We start from the raw sequence: 25,014 nt of genomic DNA, 5'->3' as shown, positions 1-25,014 counted from the left end.
ACGCATAAAGCCTTCTCACTCTGTACTCTTATAATTTCTTAAGAGAGATAACGACAGGAACAATAAGGGTGGACTATAATTTACTCCAAGGAGACCGTATAAGGTATTCCATTAAAGGTTTGCGATAAAAATCAAGTTTAATGCCGGTGATACACTGTGATTACAGCGATGCGTTGCTTTAAAATGCTACGCTTGAATTGCTCATAAAATAGCGGAATATAAGTAAGTTCTAAATATGAAATATGTACATATATTTATACTGTAATACAAATACTGCTACAATAGACACTCGGATACATTTTCAGAACACTTCTGAAGTATAACGTTGTATCGTATCGTGAATTATTATTTGTTTTTATGATTACTGACATTTTAAGTAATTTTTTAAAGTTATTAAGGGAATAACATCTGAGTAATTTATTGTATAAAAATTTATTTGAAATTTCCGCCCAGAGAGGGGCAGATTCGATACATTTATACCTCCTACTCCCCGTGAATCACCAAAAACTGATTTAAATTAGTTTTTTTTTAGATGCGCTTTGAATACGTTTTCTGTGACTTTTTTGTGCTCTCCTGTGCTAGGAGTGGAGACGACAATATCAAAAGGGGTAAGAATCGAACCTGCAAGTTTTTACATCGCATGGTCGTAAACAATTGCACTATTGACGCTTCATAATTTTGATTTGCTTATGTATACATAACTATGCACATACATAATTACTGACAAGTACCTATGGTAAATTAAGTTTTGATACTTACCAAAACCTTTACAAAGTGCAGCGAATTGGAATGAACTGTAAGAGGCAGGCACCTGTATCTGTAACACAGTTTATACTAGCGCGGACACAGACGTTCGCTCTGACTCAATAATGTATAGCATTGTACCACCTACATATTATATTATATTATTATTATTAAAGGAATTGAACTATGTAATGTCAGAGTATAACGTGTCTAAATAAATATAATATATAATAAATAAATAAAATAATAAATATTTTTATTTATTTATTATTTTATTAAACTTGATTATAAAATAACTGTTAAAAACTATTACTGGTTCATAAAGGAACTACGCGGTTAAGTTATTTTGAAACGATTTTCTATAACGCGGTTTACAGTGGAGTGAACTGGCAGAAATCGTCAAGTAACGAAAAGCATTATACCTCTCCAGGTACCCCTTCCCTCTGTATCTCGGTTTTATTGAATACAGTTTGTTATAAAATTATTTCAACTAATATTTTGTTATTGTTTTCATTAAATTATCCTCAAACGTAGTTAATTTATCTCGTTGAGTCTGTTATTCAAGGCGTTATATATTATTACTATCAGTATTTAAAGCGGGTTATTTACCATGTTTTTTATTTTTATTTGGTGGAGCTCTATATTTCGACATTATATACGAATGTCTTGTTCACGAGACCTCTTGTAGACGAGACGAGAAAAATCAAAAAATATATATTATAACGATACAAATTTCGTTCCAATTACGTTTCGTGGAATATAATTATATCATAGCTAGTAATGGGTGGCTAACTTAATAACTTTCGGGTGGCGCTGAGAACAAAACCAACACGGGGCGGAGCTAGCGGCATCTTCTGATTTAATGCGGAACATTGTATTTTATACACTCGTAATAACCGTCATTTGTCAGTCGCCATATTTGAGCTACCGAGTATCTCGAAAGCATACAATCGATTCATTTATATCGCTTTATTTATAGTCTGTGGACGTGTTGTTATTTTCGTTTTATTTTTAATCTTGTAAGCATGTTAATAAGATTATTATTAAATTTAAAAAATAATAATTTTATTTTGATTTATTGTTTAAGGTATATTTCACTATTCATTTTGAATATACTTGTTCTGAATAATACTGTTGGTAAATACTTTCTAACCAAAGTTAACATTTCAAACAACCATTGCTCTGACTTAGGCAATAAAAACTATCAAATATACCGGTGGAACAAAAATTCAATGACTAACGTTCATAGTCAATGAAAGTCAAGTAAATATTGAAATGGCTTCGGAGCGTGTTTTCCCAATGAATCACTACGTCGTGCATCGTGACATTACACCTCGTAGACAAATATGAGTGGAGTTATTAAAATAGCGCCGGAGTATGGGGTTGTAATCTGGTGGATTATATATCCATGTATTTCAATAATGGGGAGTAAATTATACCAAGTGGACATTGCGTTTATGATACTATACAATGTAAAAACTTGTATGTGCCTCACTGTTGGGCTGAGAAGAGCTACTCTACTCATACTTTATTTATTTATTTATTTATTAAATATGGCACACAAAACAGATGGTCACAGTTTGCAGGTAAGATATAATATATAAAAGATTCAAAAGCTATGTGATAATCCTGAGCATGTGTACCCATATAATTTAAAAAAGCACTGTAAAAAAAGAATATATATACATATACATATATATATGTATGTTTGTGTGTATATTTATGTTATCTTACGGAGAAGCATTCGAGACATAAACGATACGCTCCAGGTAACGTTGCAAAAAAAGAAAAACTAAGAAATTCGAATAGAATTTTTGCACTGTGATTATGATACGACTTTGTATACCTTAAGTCATACTCTACTAATTTATTGAGTCACCGGAAGTCGGATATGAGTAAATGACGTCACGTGTCAGTTGTACGAAGGCGATCATTAATGAGCTAATGTCCCAGCACCCTGCGACTTGCGAGCCCTGAGTGATTGGGCTTGGCTTTTAATATTTGTGAAGCCGGATTTAATGAGTATTGTAAAGTTATTGGTTCATTTTTGTCTCTCTAAATATCTATACTCTAATAAACCAATACACTACCAACAATAACCACATTAGAGTATCGTGGTGGTATAAGCTCCAAACCTTCTCAGAGGGAAATAAGGACTTAAACAAGTAATTTTTCTTAACTATTTTTCAAACTATTTTGTTTATTCTTTCGATTTGTAAATCTTTGGTATATAAACATTATGATATAAATAATATCATAGTCATCAGCATTATAATTAGTAATCATATTGTAGTTAGTAAAATATAGAGCCGCAATACATTTTTCAGAGCGGACGTCATCGACGTCATTATGAGCAAATAGTTCTCTTTTATTTTATTTAACATCTAACTTAAATAAAATGATTGCTATAATTTATTATTTGACAAATAAATACATTTATTAAGTTATTAGAAAAAGTTATTTTACACGGCTCACAGTAGAGTGAACTGGGAGAAATCGTCACGTTAGGAAAAAGCATTATGCCTCCGGGCGACTATTTTCCTTCTTCCTCTTTCGGTCAGTCTCTTTCTATTATACATAGGTTTAATACATTATTTAAACCTTTTTTTGTTACTGTTTTAATTCAAATTGAATTTTTAATAACAATTTGTATCGTGTCATTTATATATTTACAAAAGATGTGAAATTATTAACATTATATTTTTTTATAGATAACAACGTGGACAGCGCACACAGACAGATCGATCAGAAATCCAACCAGTGGTTCGGAGCCACGCTTACGAGCACCGGCAGGAACGGACCTATTGTTGTAAGTATATTGTATTGCATCTTTGGTATCAACAATGCTTATGTACCTGACTGATTACGACCATACGGCCAAACTCAACAGAGACTAGCAAGCTACCTAGAATATATACTTAGCCTGCACCGGCTTGTGACAGGTTCAATTTATTAATAAAGAAAATGATGTCAATGTAATTTATACCCTATAGAACTCAGGATCAGAATATTTGTAACGTTCTACCAGTGATTTTTTTGTTTAGAATTAGATCATTAGTTCCAGATATTACCTCATACGTACAAACAAACAAATTTTAACTCTTTATAAGGTTTAATTTTGCTTTTTTTAAACAGACTCATTTGACTACCAGCAATGTTTGAACTTTTTGCGTATATATGTTATTTATTACGAAAGGTTATATGAATGTACGCACGCATTAACTACGTGTGTTGTATGTACATATATTTGAACATTTTTTTTCATTGCATATGCACTGTATAGCTATATATACAACCGCAAGACGAGCAAGACACAAACAAAGTTTAAGATCGAACTGAAGCGATGTTATTGGTCAAGAGCTTGAATAAATCTTTGATATGGGATTCCCGAAAGAATGACTTTTCGAATGTTTGCGAAGTTCATATCTCGGAACTTTGGATGTAAAATTAAAGTAGATATCATTGGTTCAGTGGGAAAGTGTTGTGTTATAATAAATATATATTAATCAAGAACTATTTGTGCACAATAAAGCAGAGATATTAGTAAAGCGCATGTAATATGTAAATCTATGGTTTGTTTAATGTACTCCTTCGATTGGAATAAGCTACGACTTACAGCGAAATTTTGGGTATTATTTAACTAGTGAAATCGAGCGATAAAGCTTGTATTGTATATGTAGCGACATAACCCTGTTAGAATGTATAGATATAGTTCGATAGCAATCTAAAGTGTCTCCGCCGGAATAATCCAGTGGTATTTTAAAACTGGTTAATGTCTTAAACGAGATTTTTTATGAATACTAATTCAAAGAAACAAAACCTTTGAACAACTGTTCTCTCATATATAATTTTATATCTATGCTTTGATAAACCTCATATCTCCTAAACTCGTTAGACGATGCGACACCGTTGTTAGTTTATAGTGTCTCATGACCCCATAAACATTGTTATAGTGACCTATAAAGTTTATGGGTCTTGGCTGCACCCTTCCTGTTACACCCAACGTCGTGAACTGATTGGAGGATGATGGCTTTTAGACGAAAGGTCAACACATTTCACATTGTTCATGTCTGTCATAGATATCTTTTGGTTTATTGAGTTATACTTTAAGACGTAAATTAATAATTATAATCTTACCACAGAGTGAACGGTAAGCGCTTATCATGTCTAGAAAATGAAGTATGTTAAATAATATTAGATACATTTGTGCATTTTAAAATTAATTCCAATTGAAAAATGTTTTTATGTAATTACGATTTACAAGGAATGATATGAATTAATATGAGTGTGTGTGTATGTGTCTGTGTGTGTGAGAGGGAGTATAAGTAATTTTAATAATACTTTTATTAATTTTATTGTTGAGTGGCAATCAAATTACATACTATATTTTATTCAAATAACATTTACCGGATCTTTAAATATGTTACAACTCAATTTGACATATCAAGTTTTCAGATTCGTTTTGTTTGTTAACTTTTTTTTAAATTACAGTATCTTTTGATAGAATCTTACGTACCTATAAGTTGTGCTTATTATCTTAATATGGTTGTAAAGAAATATGAATTGGACATTAACGTTTTTTAACGAAAACTTTAAATTTATAACGAGGTAAGGTTTTATATGGAGTTTTATTTGTATCATATTATTAATTTATTTTTATCTTAGCGTAATATTTATTATAATATAAATTAAGAATGTATATAATTTTACCTTTGCCTATTAAGACAATTCAATCTTATGTAAAAAAAAACATTAATAAGTGAGGCTTAATACACTATACTAGAACATATTACAGATGAAAATATATTATAGAAATGTAAAATTAATGAGAGACAATTATTATGACGTTTGTCATATAGAAATAAGTTATGTGAATTATGCGAAATGTTTAAAGATAAAATATAACATTTTACGCTATATAAAAAAAGACATTCCTATAATATCGCGGAATATATAGGGACTGTTTGCGGGAAGCCTAGCCTAGCAAGGCTTGCCAATTGAATTGAACGTAGGTTTCGAATAAATAAACACAATTAGAATTGATAAAATACTTAAAGAAATAACATCACAATTAGATGCATTTATTTTATCATTATTAATGTACAAAATTTAGTCGGTCTTTTATGAAAGAACAAACTCTAAACTCACCGCCGAAAATTGTTAAATCTCAGAAAGTGATATGCGCCGACGGTACATTAAATAATTATAACATTTAAAGACACGCAACACGCGTGTAAAATACGTGAGCCATCAAAATGTATCGTCGTAAGTCGAGTTCATACAGAATAGCTATATTGAGTGGTTCGTTTTTATTTATATTAAAATTGTAACGATCTATATACAACGTCATTGCGTCACTATCATATGGAACTAAGATGTTATGTTTCTTATTCCTGTAGTCATACTGGCTCACTCACACTTTAAACCGGAACAATACTAAGTATTCCTTAATGCAGTTAGAATACAGGATAAATGTACAAAATTCAAACTACAATATTTGTTTCGTATATTATTTAATAGGACTAATTTCGTAACACCAGGAGCCGAGATAATCTAGTGGGTAGAATTCATATATACTACACGTAGTTTGTTCAAACCAGAGCAAGTACTATTAAATTTTCATGTACTTAATTTGTTTTTTTTTAATTCATATCGTGTTTAATGGTGAAGGAAAACAACGCGGGGAATCCAACCAGCGTTATAGCAACGTGTTTGAATTTTTATGCATGGCTTAATTTCATAATCATTTTTAAATGCAAAAAAGAAATTATTTTTAATCAAAATGGCCGCGTCGTGACTTTCCACAATATTACAAATGTTCTTCCCTTATCAAGATGTTATTTATCATGTCCGCCATTAATTTTCCCCGTTAAAGGCGTTGGTATTTGCAAGTGGGTCAGGAATACAATCATGGGGTTGCCACACCATTAGGTCAGAAGGTCGCTTTTACGATTTGTGGACGGAGTTATCTATGTCACGGGGAAAGGGGTTGACTCTTAGTGGACGTTCTGAAATATATTGCTTGGTTAGTGTATTGAGCTACATTTATTCGTGATTCATGTTAGTTAGGTTTATTTGTATCTAAAAAATAGGGCGAGGATAGCCAGATTGAACTATTACTAAGATAGATACTAAGATAGATTTTAGATTTTTTCAAAATTACTAGTATGATATTTTTGGAATATCAAATAAAATGTATCTTTTTTTATCAAATTTTCATAACTGTTATCAGATAAAGAAAAGTTTTGTCATTAAATATCATACCTTAGTTTCTGTTAAGTAAATAACTTTAACTTTAAAGCTCAATTAATTACTCTTATGAACCTTTAAGAGAATCGCGGTGTTTGGAGTAACTTATTCTCATTCTCGTAGTCTGCGGAAGAATGTTTGGAACATAAATGATTGTTATCCGATTTGTCTGGTCTATTTTTAAATAATGGGTCTAATATACTTATAAATATAAAAATATAGATTTACGTAGTAACGGAAATGCTGCCTATTGTATAAGTCCACCTAATGGCGAATTCTTCTACTTTGTACTAGAGTCTTATTCCACGCCGCTAAATAATTCCGTGTAAATATATTTAATTTCGGGTTAGAACCCGCAATTGATGCAACAAACTGAACCACTGGCTTATTATGGCAATGGATTTTATCATAAAGTAAATACCGAATACCTTATCAAACGTTTAATATAAATGTATTGAAACATTAAACGTAGAAAGAAGAATTACAATATGGCGTCGATTAATTACAATATACGAATAAAATCGCGGTTAGCTTTCAGTTCGACTTTTTTCCAAGATCTCCAACGATCGCGTTCGCCGAAGTGTACCATACTTGGTTTTTGTGACCACTTAAAGAGGAGAAGGAATTTTTATTTAGGTATGCCGAATTAGTGCAAAAACGGACCGAAAGGCTGACGCGGCAATTTGTTTGGAGTTTTGTTCTGTTTGTGAACGCGTCGTGTTCTGAATTAGTGATGGATTCTCTGCTCCACAGGCTGTGTGTATCCTTTAAGAATTTAATATTGTAAAAGTATATTAATATATTATATTGATCATATAGATCCAAGATAATATGGATCATAAAATTAAATGAATATCTTTGTTACTGAATCGTTTAATTTAATCCTATTATAAATTTTTTAGTTTTGCCAAGATGACATTAATGAAAGTTTTATTTTGAATATATATTATATTAATAGTCTCTATTAAGATATCTGATTGAATTTTAAATTTCATATGATCTCATTTGATCGTATAATGTTTTTACATATGTGATTTGATTTATGTTTTGTATGTGTTCATTTTTAATGATTATGTTTATATTATCAGTGGAAATTTATGTATGAATTCTTGTATATTATAATGCTGTAAGTGCCATTTAATGTTTCCTTTAAAGTAATAAATGAATGTAGTTGTGAAATATAGTGCAAGTAGTTGTTATCTACTTTTGTGGTCGAATCAATGCGATAAACTGATAATTACGTTTACTTAAATTACATAGACTCTTTGCCTCTCACTGCTGGGTAATAGTATTCTCTTTTCACCTGAAATGAATCTGCTAAGGAACTCTAAGACGGATTGGCGATCCGTCCTTATATGTAGTCGAATTACATCTAGTAAATTCACGTTTTATTCAAGTGTGTTAGTCTGCATTTGAACCCACAATATTCGGATAAGATGTTATCACGGTTAGTCGGCTTTCATACGATTTACTTAAATCTATTTTCATTGTTGATTCTTATCGATGTTTTAAGTGTATTATTAAATCTTTATTGTTTGATTGTTTAACAAATAAATATCTTACACAGCCTGTATCGCCTCGGCTACATATCGTTTAAGGTACTTATTGATTTATAATTGCGCGCCTGATATGTCGCGATGGCGATGTTTTTGCTCACGTCGCACATCGTTTATTTATAACTAGCTAGCTATTACCCGCGGCATTGCTCATGCTACAGTCCGCCCCGACGTCTCACGTGTCAAATGAAATTTCTTCCTAAATTTATTATAAAGAAATATTCTTTTGATTGATGTAGAGTTTATATTTGTAGAAATGACAACATCAAATATGTCAGGTTAACCAAATCATTCCGTTGGTTTAGGATTAAAATGACGTAAGTAATTAATAATATATGCTTTATGACGATCTGCAATAAAGAATATATTGGTTCAATTTTCATTGTTCACAATTTAAAAAAGAATTTGACACAGATTGCTCTTGTATATTGAAAAGGATAGCAGTCAGATTCGTATGGACTGCATGTGTGACTGCCCGGACTGACTGACTGTATTGCCAAATAGAGTCAGTCAGCTTGATTTGTTCACTTCTATAAAAAACATAGATATTAACCAAATCTGATTTTAATATAACAATATTCAACATACAAACATTCTCGATGAACATGCTTTATTGGATCACTTGGAATCGAGCTTAGCTCTTATTTTGTTCGAACGTGTAATTGTTGCCTTTTTTATTGGTTGTCTAAGTTTTTTGTTGATTTTTATTGGTTGACATTCCCACGCCAGCGGCGTCTAGCCATTCTTTTGTCTGTTAGATGTTTCAATTGAATTTTTATTTTTATCAAAATTTAATTTCACAAAAAATATTTTAAATGTTAATTAATTAATACAAAAATACTTAATATATAATGTGTCTTAAGTGCAGTTTAAATGCAATATAATCAATATCAAAATGCAATTTAAATGCAATATAATCAATATCAAAATGCAATTTAAATGCAATAAATAATCAATAATACAAAAATAATTATTTAATTTTATTGTTATCGATATAAAATTAACCAATGAACTTTAATTCACCGTTTGAATTATTTCGTATGGTTTTTTCATTTAACAACGGAACTCTTAGAATATTTTTCAAATGTAACATAAAAGCTGGTGTTACCATAAATGGATTGCGCATGTAACGCGTCGTTTTACTTGAAAAGAGTAATTTTCCATGCGTATCCGATCATGTATCGACCATTATTACACTTGCAAATATATTTCCTGCGATAAATCGCTAGATATCGCGACGTCGCTTCATGCCGGTTGCGTACGCGCATTTACTTATCGAAGACTTAGGAAAAAATAGACGTGACAAATAGGCTGTGGAGGTTTATGACACCTATCCTTTGTTTAAAATCATCATTGCGATTGTTTTATTTACACAGAACTTTGCAGGGCACATATGTGTATATAAAGTATATTATCGTAATATACGAATAGTCAAATTTCAACTCGGTGTGTTGAGCTGTTGTTTCGGATTATTTTTCATCTATTCTCATAGTAAGCTGTTAGTTTACATATATTCTATTATATTTGTACTATTGTCTGTGTTCAATTTTAATATTATTTATAAAAAATAGTTTGGAGAGTGGGCTTTGGGACTTTAATTCAAAACGAAGACGACCGTGCCGTTGTGTCAGTGTTCGGTCTATCAAACCGGTGATGTGGTTATGTCGGACACTTTATACAGCGAATTCTCGATCAGATCCGACAATGGTATTTCAAGCGAGCTCTACAACCTTCTATGGTAGAACGGTTATTTTAAAAGCTCACCCATGATCAATAGCCAAGTCTTATTCCAATGTAAATATTGATGATGTGTGTACCGTACTTTGTCTTTCTATACAATTATATAATCTATGATCTAAGTTTTATTTCAAGGCGTTCTCTATATGGAGCTGGGCTGATTGATGCGACGATATCTTTCCGCTTCTAGGTATTATTCGTATTGTTTGCTTCATACGTTTTCAACTTTGGTATCATATACTCGTATCTATCAATTCTCTGAAATAGTAGAACGATTTATTTAGGTGCGAACTGATAATTAGAAATTACGCAACGATTACTTTATACAACGTTAATACGGTTTCTCAATTCTTGGTACGAAAACATCAGCTTAAAAATGAGATGTTTTAGTGATCTATTTGTTATAATTGATTAATATATCAATTCAAATGTCGATTTTGATGACGTAATTAATGAGATGTAATACGTCATGTTCGAAACTGACAAATAGAGGATGGAGTTTTATTTATATTTGCCCGTTGGAGCAGAAAATTTGTTTGGTAGGAGGTTTTTGGTATGATCACCGACATAAATTATTGGGCGTGATGGTATTGATTTATTAATTTTACAAAAAAATTTAAATGAACAATTGCAACGTGAATTAACTTACATACCTATTATAAAAAAATATATAACAAATTAGAGTATTCAATAAATAGTTCGAGTTGTAAAAATAATTATACGAAATAAGATTGTCGTGTAATCGACTTGATTTAAATAAGGAAAGTCGTAATTTAACGTAACAAAGATCCTACTTTTTTTTTTTTTTAATAACGGCGCGAAATTTTCAGTGGCATCCTGTGGATCTGGTACTTAAGCAAACAAATTGTCCGGTGATTTGTCAGACGAATTCTTGAGTTCTTGCTGCGCGCGCGCACCTAATATGGCGTCGAGCGGTGACAGCTACGTGCGTCGGTTTCGGACGCGGACCTTTTACGGCTGTTTATCTTATTGTCTACCTTCGGAGTGGATGTCTTGAATATTTTTGTGTTTCTTCATTTTTTAAAGATTTTTTTTTTTTCAATTTTGAATGTTACAGTTATAACATAGTCGCAGAAAGCACTGTTATAAAAAAATATTAAATTTTTTTTTCATTGTTAGAAACTGTCAATGCTCTTTCATGACTGATGATGGACAGACAATTTTATTCAGGCAGAGATAGTTTAGCGTGTATTTAGGCACGAAAAGAGAGTGCGAAGTATAGGCATAGACGTAATGTTGATACGACAAATATATTTTTAATTTAAATGTTTCTAATCAGACTAAAATTAAAAAATATATATTTTTGTCTGTATTTTGAATTAGCAATCGTTGGTATAATTTGCGTGTGGAAATCGTATTCATGTGAATACATTTGAAACGAGCTTATATAATATAGTATATAAACAATAAACAGAGTGTCTATGTGGTTGTCAAGGAGGAGTTTCTCTGGAGCAAATCCTGGGAGTAGAATCAGGTTATGCTTATCACAAGAATGCATTGTCATTGGAACTAAATCGACATGTTAGATATTAAACAGCGAAAGCTACTACAAGCAAACTTTAACTGTTTATTAAATACTATTGTTTACGTATTAAATATTAGTACGGCGATGACATGCTTTTTTTATATTCCATTAATCTAAATACCCTTGTAAAAACTCAATACCCAACACGCAGAACACGATCGTGTAATTTCATAAAGTAATATGCGACATTAGCTATAATCATTATAACATTTAAAGAATACACGCAACAAAATAGCTTAACAAAGTCACTTTTCAACATTACACTAGTGAGATTACAAGGTGAGATCTTATAGAATAGAACCGCGGGATCGATTTGCTTCCTTCACATAACTCTTTGACCCGTATACCGTTTAAACAATAAACCTTACAAATGTTACAATGATATGATAAAAAAAACATTCAAAGTAAAATATAACATTAAAATCATTAATAACACGCCATTTAAATCGTATTATTCATAAACAAGAAAGAATAATGTTAAATTAGACACGCGTGCCCTTAGATTGTTACCCATGAACAATATATACCTTAGAAGTGACATCCATTAAGCAGTTATTGCGTACTTTTTTGTTAAGCCTTTATGCAACCACTCACTAGATATTTCTACCGCTAAATTGTACTTGAAAGTGCTATGGTTCGATTTAAAAAGTGTTTGATCTACTGTATCGGTATGATCGTCTTAGTTCCTGTTGTTGGGGTCGTATTCGTACGTTTTTTATAAGCTGGTCCGTTTTCCCGCCTGCCTTGCTATTACGAATAAACAATATGGCGGACCAATAATTAGCACTACATTTGATTAAATATTTTTATATAATATATTACAATAGTATTTATGGTTTATCGTTTTTTTTCTGTATACTAAGTTAAAGAAAAGAGACAATTGCTCATTTATCTTATTCGATGGGCAAATAATAATTTTATTAACACATATTTAATTGGATTTAATCTATTTTCAGTTTTTAATTCAAGAGTAAATTAGATTTTTTTTTTATGCCATTTCTAAAAATATCCAACTCGATGAGCGTTTAGCGTTAGCGTTTTTTAGAAAAAATCAATCAGCCTGCGGTGATTTTGGCCTCTTTCATTAGTAAGCATTCTGTTATATCTATTATTTAATTACAGCCCTTTAAAGCACTCGTTCCGGTTGAATGGTAATGAGATTGATGAATAAAAGAATAAACAAGAAAAAGTTAACCGTTAAGATTTAATTTAATATTGAGGTTCATTTGTAATGTTTAATTATAATACAATCATGATAATTTTCGATCTTATATAATAAATATCGTCCCTTCTATCGAATAATATGATTTTAATAAGATTTATACTCTATATCACTCACGAATAATGTAGGTTTCTACGGCACACGAGCATTTGTGCCACCTTATGGTAAGACGACAATCCATAAACTATGGCGCCGTTTTAAATTTAAACCAGTACATGTCAATAATCGTGTGTGAAAATGTTATGTCCCTTGTGCCTGTAATTATACTGGCTTACAATGGCATGGCTTACTGTCAAACTGTAACTCAACAATACTAAGTATTTATTCGTTGCGATAGATTCTATGACGGCTGACTGCTACCTATCCAGACTTACAAAAACCCTCCACCAGGTAATAATAGTAAATTGCAGTAAGTAGTAACAGCATGTACATTTCCCACTGCTGGCGTAAGGCCTCCTCTCCCATTGAGGAGAATGTTAGGAGCATATTCCACCGCGGTGCACCACATGTGGCAGAATTTCGTTGAAATTAATTACGCGTTCTAACCACTTATTTGATTTATTCATATAGCATAAAATTTAAAATAGTATAAAAATATAAAATTCGTCACGATATCACCAATAACTCTAAGCATGTTCGTCTAGTATATTTACACTTTAAACAAGAACCGGTGATCTATTAAATATAGTTATATCCCCCGTCATTTCATGTCTAGCCGTCGATTTATCATCAATGCAGCTAATGCGAATAATTCTATTGTGCGTCTGTGCGTAACAAAAGAACAATACGAGTATCGATCAATAAGACTCATTATCTATAGAGGCTTGTGTTGATGAATGACACGATGCAAAAGTAAAATGCAAACTTCATTTCAAAATGGACTGACCGTTCTCCACGCAATCATTGTAATAAAATCTTCGAGTGGTCGATACTATGTCGAGTACTCTTTAAGATCATTGTATTCAACGCGTATATAAAATTATAACAAAATATACAACGATTTCAAATAATATTCTGTGAAAAAAATTATAAATTAATTTTGGGCTCATAAGAAATTTGATCTCTTGTATGTTATCCATAGGTGAAGTATTTTTTCTTCAAATTTAAACGGGAAAAAGCTGGAAAGGGTTAATGAAAAATCAGTTTATAAATGACGGAGCTCTGAGGTAACAATCTTGAACAAAATACAATCGAATAAAGAACTTGAACGTGGTTTGAGTATTATGTATTCATTGTTTTTTTTAAGTTTATACTTGGATTGATTAACGTGGATGTGGTCCATATATTCAATTATCATGTACGTGATACATGTACACAATTTCTAAATTCATATTTTTGCCAATATATCAATTAAAAGTATTCATTGATTTCAATTGTATTTTTGATGCAATTTCCAAGATTACTAAATGATTATTTAGTGGTAGACTGCAATTGATTCATATCCTTATTCCGAGGTAATAAATATTCTAAACCGATGCCGCAACAAACAGTTAGGCTCCATATATAGTACGGTTAAGTTTTGTCTGTTCATAACATATTTAAAATATATTATTTTATTTTAATTAATAAAAGACAAATTCATATTTAATTTTATATTATATTTATATACAGGGGCTAATTGTTTTTGGTTTAATCATTAGACAGTGGTTTTAGCATTAAGTGTGTCTTTTGTAGAATATATACATATGTTAAGTTGTGTAAAAAATAAATGAACACATTTGTTTAACACGGTTCGAGATATTGAGTGACGTTTAATGTAAACCGCGTTACGGTCGCGGCGTAAAATGTACGCCTATAGCCTAAGCTTAACGCAAAAAAAAAAAAAAACGAATAATTTCGAAAATTATCGTTTCACCAAACAAACCCTCCAGCTTACTATAATAATTCTATTTGATAAAATACATAACACATAATTTGTATCGTATCATATCACAACGTTACGTCGACTTTTATAATATGAACGTTATGTATCGGATAAAAAATTTTAATACTAATTATTGCTGCTTTGAAAAAAAAAAAAAAAATCTCCATTGACGAGGAAGACAAACGAAGATAGGCTCAGCACTTAATGTACAATAGGTACTTTATTAACATCTATGAATCATTGAAGACTACACTCTCACAATACGAATAATCCTCTGGCGCCAGTATCGCAGTAAAATAATTCGAGATACAATAAGTTATTGTTTGCTCAGGGTTAAGCAGATAGCCTGGATACGTTGAGATAGCTATAATTAAATATCTTGACGTAATTTTGCTTTAAAGCTATACAGATACATAATCATAAACATACATAATCAGCCTGTAAATTTCCCACTGCTGGGCTAAGGCCTCCTCTCCCGTTGAGGAGAAGGTATGGAGCATATTCCACCACGCTGCTCCAATGCCGGATTGGTGGAATACACATGTGGCAGAATTTCGTTGAAATTAGACACATGCAGGTTTCCTCACGATGTTTTCCTTCACCGCCGAGCACGAGATGAATTATAAACACAAATTAAGCACATGAAAATTCAGTGGTGCCTGCCTGGATTTGAACCCGAAATCATCGGTTAAGATGCACGCGTTCTAACCACTGGGCCATCGGCTATACAGATATTATTAATTCTGTAACTACTTGGGAAATATACTTTTTTTTTTAAAGTAATTTTTAAAATCTTTTTGTGGTGTCTGTTTCACCGAGAATAAGAACTAAGAAAATAATTAGAAAGTGAGTAATTATATTGTTTTTAAATCCGATAATTTCCGAACCGATAATTTCATTTTCAAAAATATTATTTAAGGGTTAAAAGTTACTAAGATTTTTTTTTGTCTAAGCTTTCGCAATTTTACTTTGAGTTTGTTCTATCAGTGGACAAAATAAATTGTCTTTTGATACAATACAGCATTTACATATGTTATATATCTATATAAATGCGAAAGTAACTTTGTCTGTCTGTTGCTCTTTCACTGTCAAACTACTGAACCGAATTCGATGAAACTCCAAGGAACGACATAGACTACTTTTATGCGCTTAACACCTGAATACCGACCTCTAAAGCGCGAGCGAATTCCCAAGCGACAACTAGTATATTATATAATTCAATATAACAAGATTAAATTCAACACACTCCTTAAAGTAATAAGGTAAATATTTTCGTACATAAAGTCCAGGTTATTTGTCTAGACAGCTAGTCTAAATTTGGTCTGAACGGTACAATCGGCTATACCATTTATACGGAACCGTTGAATGGAGGTCCATATAGACTGAAGAATAAAATGGAGTGCTTTCTTAAGACGCGTTAAGGCAGTGCCGACAAATTGTGCTCCCCTGTATACGTCCGCTCTGACAATATAATGGAGAATGTTGTTGTGTTGTAATCAATGTAAAGTGAGACTTTGCTCTCATACAAAATAAATACACACTCATTTAAAAAAATATTATAATAAGTCTATTTAAATACGTTAAGATAATTAATAATAATATATAACATACTCGATTATTCTATATTGTCTATATATAAATAGGCAAAGACGTAATAGTTTAGAACCAAATTCTCCTCTGTTTGTCAAATGTTTTAATTTTTTTTTGGTATCTGTAGCCGAGGTTTAATGTCATTTTTAAATTAAAAAAAAAAACTATGAAAGTATGACTATGATTACTATGAAGAAATCAAATGTGCGAAACTTGCAATAATATTGATTTTCTTAAAATTTTCTAATCTTACTCTAACTTATTAAGTCTATATCGACCAGAGGGCGAATTTCGGGGTCATAATTACTATAAAGTAACTTATCGTATGAGCCGAGATGGCCCAGTGGTTAGAACACGTGCATCTTAACCGATGATTTCGGGTTCAAACCCAGGCAGGCACTACTGAATTTACATGTGCTTAATTTGTTTATAATTCATCTCGTGCTCGGCGGTGAAGGAAAACATCGTGAGGAAACCTGCGTGTGTCTAATTTCAACGAAATTCTGCCACATGTGTATTCCACCAACCCGCATTGGAGCAGCGTGGTGGAATATGCTCCATACCTTCTCCTCAACGGGAGAGGAGGCCTTAGCCCAGCAGTGGGAAATTTACAGGCTGATTATGTTATGATTATGTAACTTATCAAGTTATCTGTTCTCTATCATAGAATGAATAAAAATATTGTATTCCATGATCATTTCACTTCTCGCATAAGTTCATTGTGCGCACGCGTACGCGCCGCGCCCTTTCCACGGGTCGGCGCATGCGTCGTAGATAGCATGTAACGAAAGGAGGCGGGATCGGGCGCGAAAATATGAATACATTATCCTATGCATTACCTACTATAATTAGCTATTTAGCAATCTATTCATGCTCGAGGAGATAAACGTCCAAGAATACTTGTACTCTGAAAACGTGATACTAAAACGGCTTGTACACGTTGTCCTTTTGTTTGTTAACTATTAAACAATGCGATTTGTCCTGCAACATTATCTTTGGTCGAATGTTCTGGTGATGGGTTGAACTATAACGGTGTTGATGTATTGCAGAGCCATTTAAAGGAGATTTCAAACATGAATAGGAAAAAAACATGCTCTTAAAAAAGTTATAATGATTTACTGATACAGCGTATATCTTATACCGGTGGCTTGAATAGGATGAAATATTACACAGGAATTATTTATACAATGCTAGTAAGCACTAAGAGGATAAAATACAAATTCATTACCAGAGCGTGTTAAATAGGAAATAAAAATATGTCCGCAAGTACGTCATTTATTAAGTTAAAAACATGGAATTCGGTGTTTTTGCTGCTGTTTATAAGTAAACTAGCTACACGACCCGGCTTCACAGTACAGTTTTAGATTGAAAAATCGAACATTAAAAGAAAATTACTTATTTTTATCCAGGTAGGACAGTTGAAATCCTTTGCTATATACAATATACATATTTTATACTGAGATGAACACCTTGCTACCTACACTGTACTCCTTGAATTTAATTATTTTGTTTAAATGGTTTTTAAATTAATAATATTACACAAAACAATATTATGTTGGAACACAATAAACAAGCTATATTAACGTACAGTATGAACCGATGACCGTAAGTGTTCAACCCCGGAGGTAGAAATGGCAATGAAAGATGATAGATGCTGGAGCAACGCCGGAGTATCCGATAAAGATGACCCTTGGGCAGCTAATTTCCTCTCAGCGAGATAACGGTACACTTTATAAAGCATTTATTCATTATTTGTACCATCCTGGCGCCCGTTGATAGATTGTTATTAGTTGTATTATTACTTAGTTCATAATTATATGTCAGTACATTAATGTTATACTAGTTGTTCGTTTGGGGGTTGGTCTTCGGATATTAGAAATAAAATAGCCTATGTCCTGTGTTGGAGTTTAAGCTTGTTTCGTATCAATTTCACCAAATTTATTTCAGTAGTTTGAACGTGAAAGACCCACAGACAGACAGAGTTACTTTCGCATATATAATATTAGTAGTTGTGTGTATGTGTGTGTATGTCATATTGGTTGTTTTAAGTGATTTATATTTATATCAGTCAATAACTAATATAATATGACTTCGGCGTGTATATTAATGAATTCTTAGATTGAACATTTAAAACGTACTTAACATCTGTTTATCGAAATTTAGTATAGATATATTTTTTTATTCATTTAGTATGAATGTTACGAATATTGTATTAATGTGTAATTTTCAATTTCATTTGTAACTAGGTATGTTCGTTAAACGAAAAATAATAACTGCTTACAAATAATTCTATTATATATTTATATCTTACGAAAGATCATTAAAGGAATTGTATGAGAACACTATAGATCGATCTAGACGCCATTTAGCACAACTCGAGATCCTTTAACGGCATGTCACGTATTAGTCGAAGTGTCCTACTTACTATTTAAAATCCAGCGCCATATTAAGCGTGGTCTGTCATAACTGTACGGAACGGTACCACTCTCATCGAACTAAATAGACTTCGGTATTAAAAACTAGACGTCGAGTTTCCCTTTTAAGTTCTTCCTGCTAACCCTCAACGATAACGGTGGTACTCGTGCGCAATTAGAACTTAGCGGTGAATGAAGGAAAAAGTTGTATAGTATCGCAGTTAAGTTCCCTTACAGTATCAATTCGTTAAGTATTAAATAGATTAAACTAACTTTAATCATTTTAATTCAAGTTGAACGTACCTTAGGATAGATATGTCAGTTATTTCTTTGATAGGATTTGTTTAAGCTTGAATGTTTAAGTTTAGTGGTTAAGTATTTTTTAAAGGTTTTATTTAGCTTGACATACGTATGTTAAATACGTGTGGATCAAATCTAGCAACAGTTTTAATTTTCCGACAACCGACACCCGACAAATCTTGCAGGAAAATATAATAAGTATTAATATTATTTTTATTATTAGTATAATTTTGTTAATTCTTGAAAATGGATTTATATTATATATCCAAAATTAATTATATATATATATATAGATATGTTTTACATAATTTAACGTATTCATAATAAACGTATACCAAACGTCTGCATCTCATGCGAAATGCGAAATTCTTGAAATATTTGCCAATGTCCTGTAAACGAAAAATCTCTCATTTGACATTTACAGTACCGAGAATTGTACAATTAAACTTGATTGCTTAAGCAAATTCGTGTATTTTTTGGTCGAAAAGGCTCCAACGTTAAACTGCCAGTGAGCGAGAGATCTTATTTTTTATTAATTAATCTCTCCTCTTGTGTAGTTAATATATAAATAGTTGATTAATTTCCAACAATTGTATTACGGATTATTACAATTATATGGTCTTGAATTTAAGTAGGTTGATCTACGGTCACATTTTTTCCTTTCAATATTCTAGTCTAGCCCACTGTTCCTTGTACGATTGTGCTCATTCAGACCTATGAAGTCCTTATACAGAAAGTCACTGTGACTTTATACTGGCGAGCCATCGCTTTTTCTCTGATCCTAAATAGCGTTTCGCCAGATTCTCGAAAATTAACAGCTCTCTGTGGATAGCGGTATTGGCGTTATATGAAGTAAAAATAATCAGCACAGTGTTGCCATTTTAAGCGAAATCGTTTTATACTTATCGTTTCTTAGCAAATAAGATATCGACCTTCTTACTCTTTGAGTTTATTGACATGTATGTCTGGAATCCAGATATAATTATTAATTAAATAATATTATATTACAATCCAAAACTTAGTTGCTTTAGATGTAGCTAAAAACGTTATATGTTTTGATGAAAAGTACTTACTTTAGTGTTTACTAAACGTCGATGAAACCCGGGATGTGTTCGTCAATTATCTTATTCGTAGATTTTTATCGAACGACAATTTCTGGCAATTGCTTCACGTTACCAGTAATTTGTCTAAACTGAACGATTAAATACAATAAAACTATAACAGAGAGTGGCAACACCGAAAATCGATTAGCTGCGCATGCGCCGCCGTTTTTACACGATATTCCGAGTGGAATTTAATGTTAATGTGATTACAACATTGGATTTACGTTTATAAGTAAACAATGGTGTGATAGAGCCGACGGAAAAGTGTACCCATAGTGTCCTCCGTAGGCCGGCGACCCTTTGTTTACAGACTGGATAAAATGTTATATAAGATGAGCTCACGAATTCAAAATTTACTTTGAGCCGGCCCGTCTGTGTAGGTACCATCCACTCATCAGATATTCAACCGACAAACAGCAATACTTAGTACTGTTGTGTCCCGGTTTAAAGACTGTGTGAGTCAGTGTAACTACAACTCATAACAGCTTAATTATAATAATAATAATAATTTCTGCGGACGTTAGTGACCACATACCATCAGGTGATATACCAGTCTACCTACATATATATAAAACAAAAGTTTACACGAATAGTAAAGATTAATGGCCTGTAAATAGGGCATTGTTTTGAAAAGGACTAAGCAGAGTGTAGCCTACCGCGTTACAGTTAAACGTAGTTTGTTTTAAATAATGTAAAAGTTTTACGCGATTAATTAGACTCGCTAGTCAAACGTATGCAGCAAATAATATAATACGCTTTGAGAAGAATACGGTTGATACTGAAGACAGAAAACCAAATAAATAACGTATGAGTTATGCAGAATTTATGTCCCACAGTGTGAACGCCACTTACGTGAATTAAAGTCATTGGAATTTCAAAACCAACAATAGCAAATGTATGTCGTGAAAATTATGACATTGTGAGGAACAGCGCTCAAATAACACTGCCGAGACTTGAAGGAGGCATTGTTTGTGATTTATAACTCTCCTACCGACAGACAACTATTGTATTGTGTTAAATAGGTCGTATATTTATATGTATTTCGGATATTATATTGCAACCATTTGACATACCCCGTAGACATAGTAGTATTGCGTGTTATACAAATCAAAAGTGACAACTGAAAAATTGTTCACTTTTGCATAATGCATATAATAAATAAATATTCGACAGCATCACATACATTTCTCTGATCCCAATGTAAGTAGCTAAAGCACTTGTGTTAAGGAAAATCAGGAGTAACGACGGTACCACATACACCCAGACCGAAGACAACATAGAAAACTAATGAACTTTTTCTACATCGACTCGGCCGGGAATCGAACCCGGGACCTCGAAGTGGCGTACCCATGAAAACCGGTGTACACACTACTTGACCACGGAGGTCGTCAAATGGATATGGGGGTTAAAATTATCGCAAATAATCACCCGTATCAATTCCTAACGGGAATACGTCGATTTATCAATAACCATGTATATTACGTTAGTTTTTTGTAATTTAAAATAGATATGAGGATAGGCAAATAGGCCTGCTGATGGTAACTGGTCACCACCGCCCATAGACATTAGCACTATAAATGTTAACTTAACTTACATCGCCAATGCGCTTACAACGTTGGAAACTAAGATGGCATGTCTCTTGTACCTGTACACTGACTCCTTCAACCTTCAAACCGAAACACAACAGTACTAAGTTTTCCTTGGCGGTAGAATATATGATCAGTTGGTGGTACCTACCCAGGGCTTGCACAAAGCGCCACCACCAACTAAAAGGCCAACATTTTGTCAATTCGTGTACCCCCCTAAATTGTTGATTGTCCTTACGTAAATGCATAAATTTTTTTATTTGATTTTCAATTTTCATACAACGATTCAAAATTGCCTGATGGAATAAATAACATCATGATAATGAATTTGTTTTAACGTGTTATTCCATTGGCAATTTGTGTTGAGACTGTTTTATTTTGTATATATAGACGTTACTCCCTGTAACGTAACATTAGCCTACTTTTTCAACATTATAGCGCTGTTCTGGTGAACTATATAGGTCGTGCTTGCGTTTGGAAACCAAACGGTGTGTGTTCCATTTGTGATCTACAACCAGATTAATGGACGTTGGATCGTTACATATTGTCTATTGTGATTTATCTGATCGTAATTGATTTACTTTCATAAATATTTTAGTGTCCGATTCTTTGGGTCACCAGCACGGATCTCTTAAACTGTGTGTACTGCCATCCCTCATGATAAGGATGTTCAGAACGTACTCCTCCAAGCATTCCGGTTGTATTAATTACAGGTTTAGTCACGATACGCAATCTTACTAATATTATAAACGGGAAAGTTTTGATGAATATATGTTTGTTACTCAATTACGTCAGAACGCATCGGACTTAAATTTGGCACAGTGATAGAATACAGTCTGTAGCACTTCGTTTATTTTCACCTTCCCCTCTACGTGGACGAAACCGCGTGCACAGACTATTATGTATAAATATTCAATATAAATTGCAATTATTGATTTCTTCTCAGGACTTCAAATTAAGCGTTACAGTTGTGACTGGATTGGAAATAACAAAATCTCAATATAACAGGATCGAATTAGTGACATTCAAGTTTCTAGGCGATCCATATAGCTAGCTATTACCGAGCAAACGGACCGTTTGGTAAGTGGTCACCCTCGACCATAAACAATGATAAACTACGAAATCTTAGACGTTATGTGTCTTGTGGCTGTAATAATATTGGATCAACTTTAAAATTGATGAATTTGTATATATTCGATCCCAACTTTACCCCCTTGAATGGGTGCATTAAAGTAAAGTAAACTTACTTACTTACTTTATACAAAATCGCATCAAAATTGGTTTAATCGTTTACCCGTGAAAGAGTAACAGACGTACAGAGTCACTTTCGAATTGTAATATTTGAATAGATATAAATCAGCGAAAACAAAATAAGCAAATAACAAAAAGAAAGCGCGTGAAATTTAACACAAGTCAACCTGAGCCTCCTCATTCGTCGCGCTGACTCAGATATGACGAAGTGTGTGATTCACTTAACGAATTCCAACAAAATGGCGGACGAATATCAGCTGATTTGAAAAATAAAGGAGTCAAGACAATAACCCTGCTGGACAATGGACTCTTAAGATTTAGGCTTCACGTTAAGTTAACGAGTACTGTACGAGTATGTAGCTGTCGTTGTTAATTTTAAAACTTGCATGATTCATTGGAAAATGTTATTCATTGAATAAGAAGATTAAGAAAATAAAAAAAGGAGGTATCCTGGGTACACTATTTTCGTTTCGAAGTTTAATTTTCCTTATATATTAAAATAAACAACGTTAATATTTAAAAATTGAATTGAAATAAATTCAATTAATTCGATATATTAACAGTAAAATAATCCATATCTATAAGTGGCTCTATACTAACCTTTAAATCGACCACGTGGTGGTTATTGGTCCACCTAGTTCCATGATGATTAAAGGATTTAAGATGCAATCTCTCGTTTGGCTGTAATTACACTGGCCCACTCAATCTTTAAACAGAACAGCAGGACACCATTGCTGTATGACAGTTTTTTGGTATTACGTGATACATTATTTGATATGATTGTGATGAGAACATCTATAAGCGTACGTTTATTTATCGGAGCTTAACGACTGGTGATCAACATCCCATTAAAATCAAACGAGTACCACACTCACCATTATAGCTCCTAAATTAGTTCAAATTGGTTCCGTAAACTATAGCCCACAAATGTTTCACTGCTCGGTAAAGTTTCCTATTCTATTATGGAGGTTTTTAGTTTGTACCACCATGCTGGTCTACGGTAGGTTTTAACTTTACCCGACACAAGCAGGTTTCAGCACGTGGATTATACGCGTTTTGTTTATGTGTATTGAAATTATATTTATCATAATAACGACTCGCCTCGGCTTCGCATGAGTGCGATTTATAATTAAATAAATTATGATATAAATATAATTTATGCCCGATTCCTTTCTACCGGTAGATATATTTTTTGGTTTGATTGGTTCAGGTTAACCCCAAAAATCAAAGCTTTTTTATCTCTTTGTAGTATTATAATAAAAAAATTCGATAAATAGATTATCTAAAAAAAAAATATTCCAGTTGAACATGTAGTTCCTCAGATTCTAATAGTCCGAGGAGATGATTCTGTCAATCTGATGATCATGAACACACAACACAACTGTTAGTAACGCACTCGCGTCGGTTTATCTACTTAAAATACAGATAATTATAAAAATAATAATAGTTATTTAGAAAATGATATAATTCTTAGAAAAACTTTTTAAATGTATAAAAGATTATATTTCCGCCAGATGTCTCTGTTTTATATAACTGCACGCGAGTGTTATTATTTTGTTTGTTTGTTTGTTATTAACTTCAACACGATGCAAGCGCAGATGGGTCTGTTTTTATTCGATTTGATAGAGGGTCCATAGGGCTGTCAAATCATTTATATATAAATATATTTGTATCGCTTAGAAAAAAAATCTTCCTTACCTTACAAGATAAATACATTTATATCATGTTAAACATATAAATGACAACTTAATTTTAAACTATAGTCTTTAAATTGACATTTTGTTATTGGCAGCCCTATCGAAGGGATTACTTTGTGTCGTCAAAGTGTTAAGCTTGAAACTTAAATCCGTGA

The 25,014-nt window shown here is 32.4% G+C and overlaps 1 protein-coding gene across 5 annotated transcripts in view; it reads left to right on the top strand.

Annotated features, from left to right (window-relative positions):
* Positions 1 to 25,014, top strand: part of LOC113396323 (integrin alpha-PS2) — a 101,299-nt gene that overhangs the window by 54,722 nt on the left and 21,563 nt on the right. For all 5 annotated transcript variants that reach the window (XM_026634228.2, XM_026634227.2, XM_064215650.1 and 2 more), the window contains exon 3: positions 3,456 to 3,553. In XM_026634228.2, the coding sequence (XP_026490013.2) occupies positions 3,456 to 3,553 (98 nt within the window). The remainder of the gene's footprint in view (positions 1 to 3,455; positions 3,554 to 25,014) is intronic.

The sequence above is a fragment of the Vanessa tameamea genome, chromosome 8, assembly GCF_037043105.1.
Source record: "Vanessa tameamea isolate UH-Manoa-2023 chromosome 8, ilVanTame1 primary haplotype, whole genome shotgun sequence".
NCBI lineage: Eukaryota > Metazoa > Arthropoda > Insecta > Lepidoptera > Nymphalidae > Vanessa > Vanessa tameamea.
Note: the sequence above shows the minus strand (reverse complement) of the source record. Positions and strands in the feature narration are given on the sequence as shown.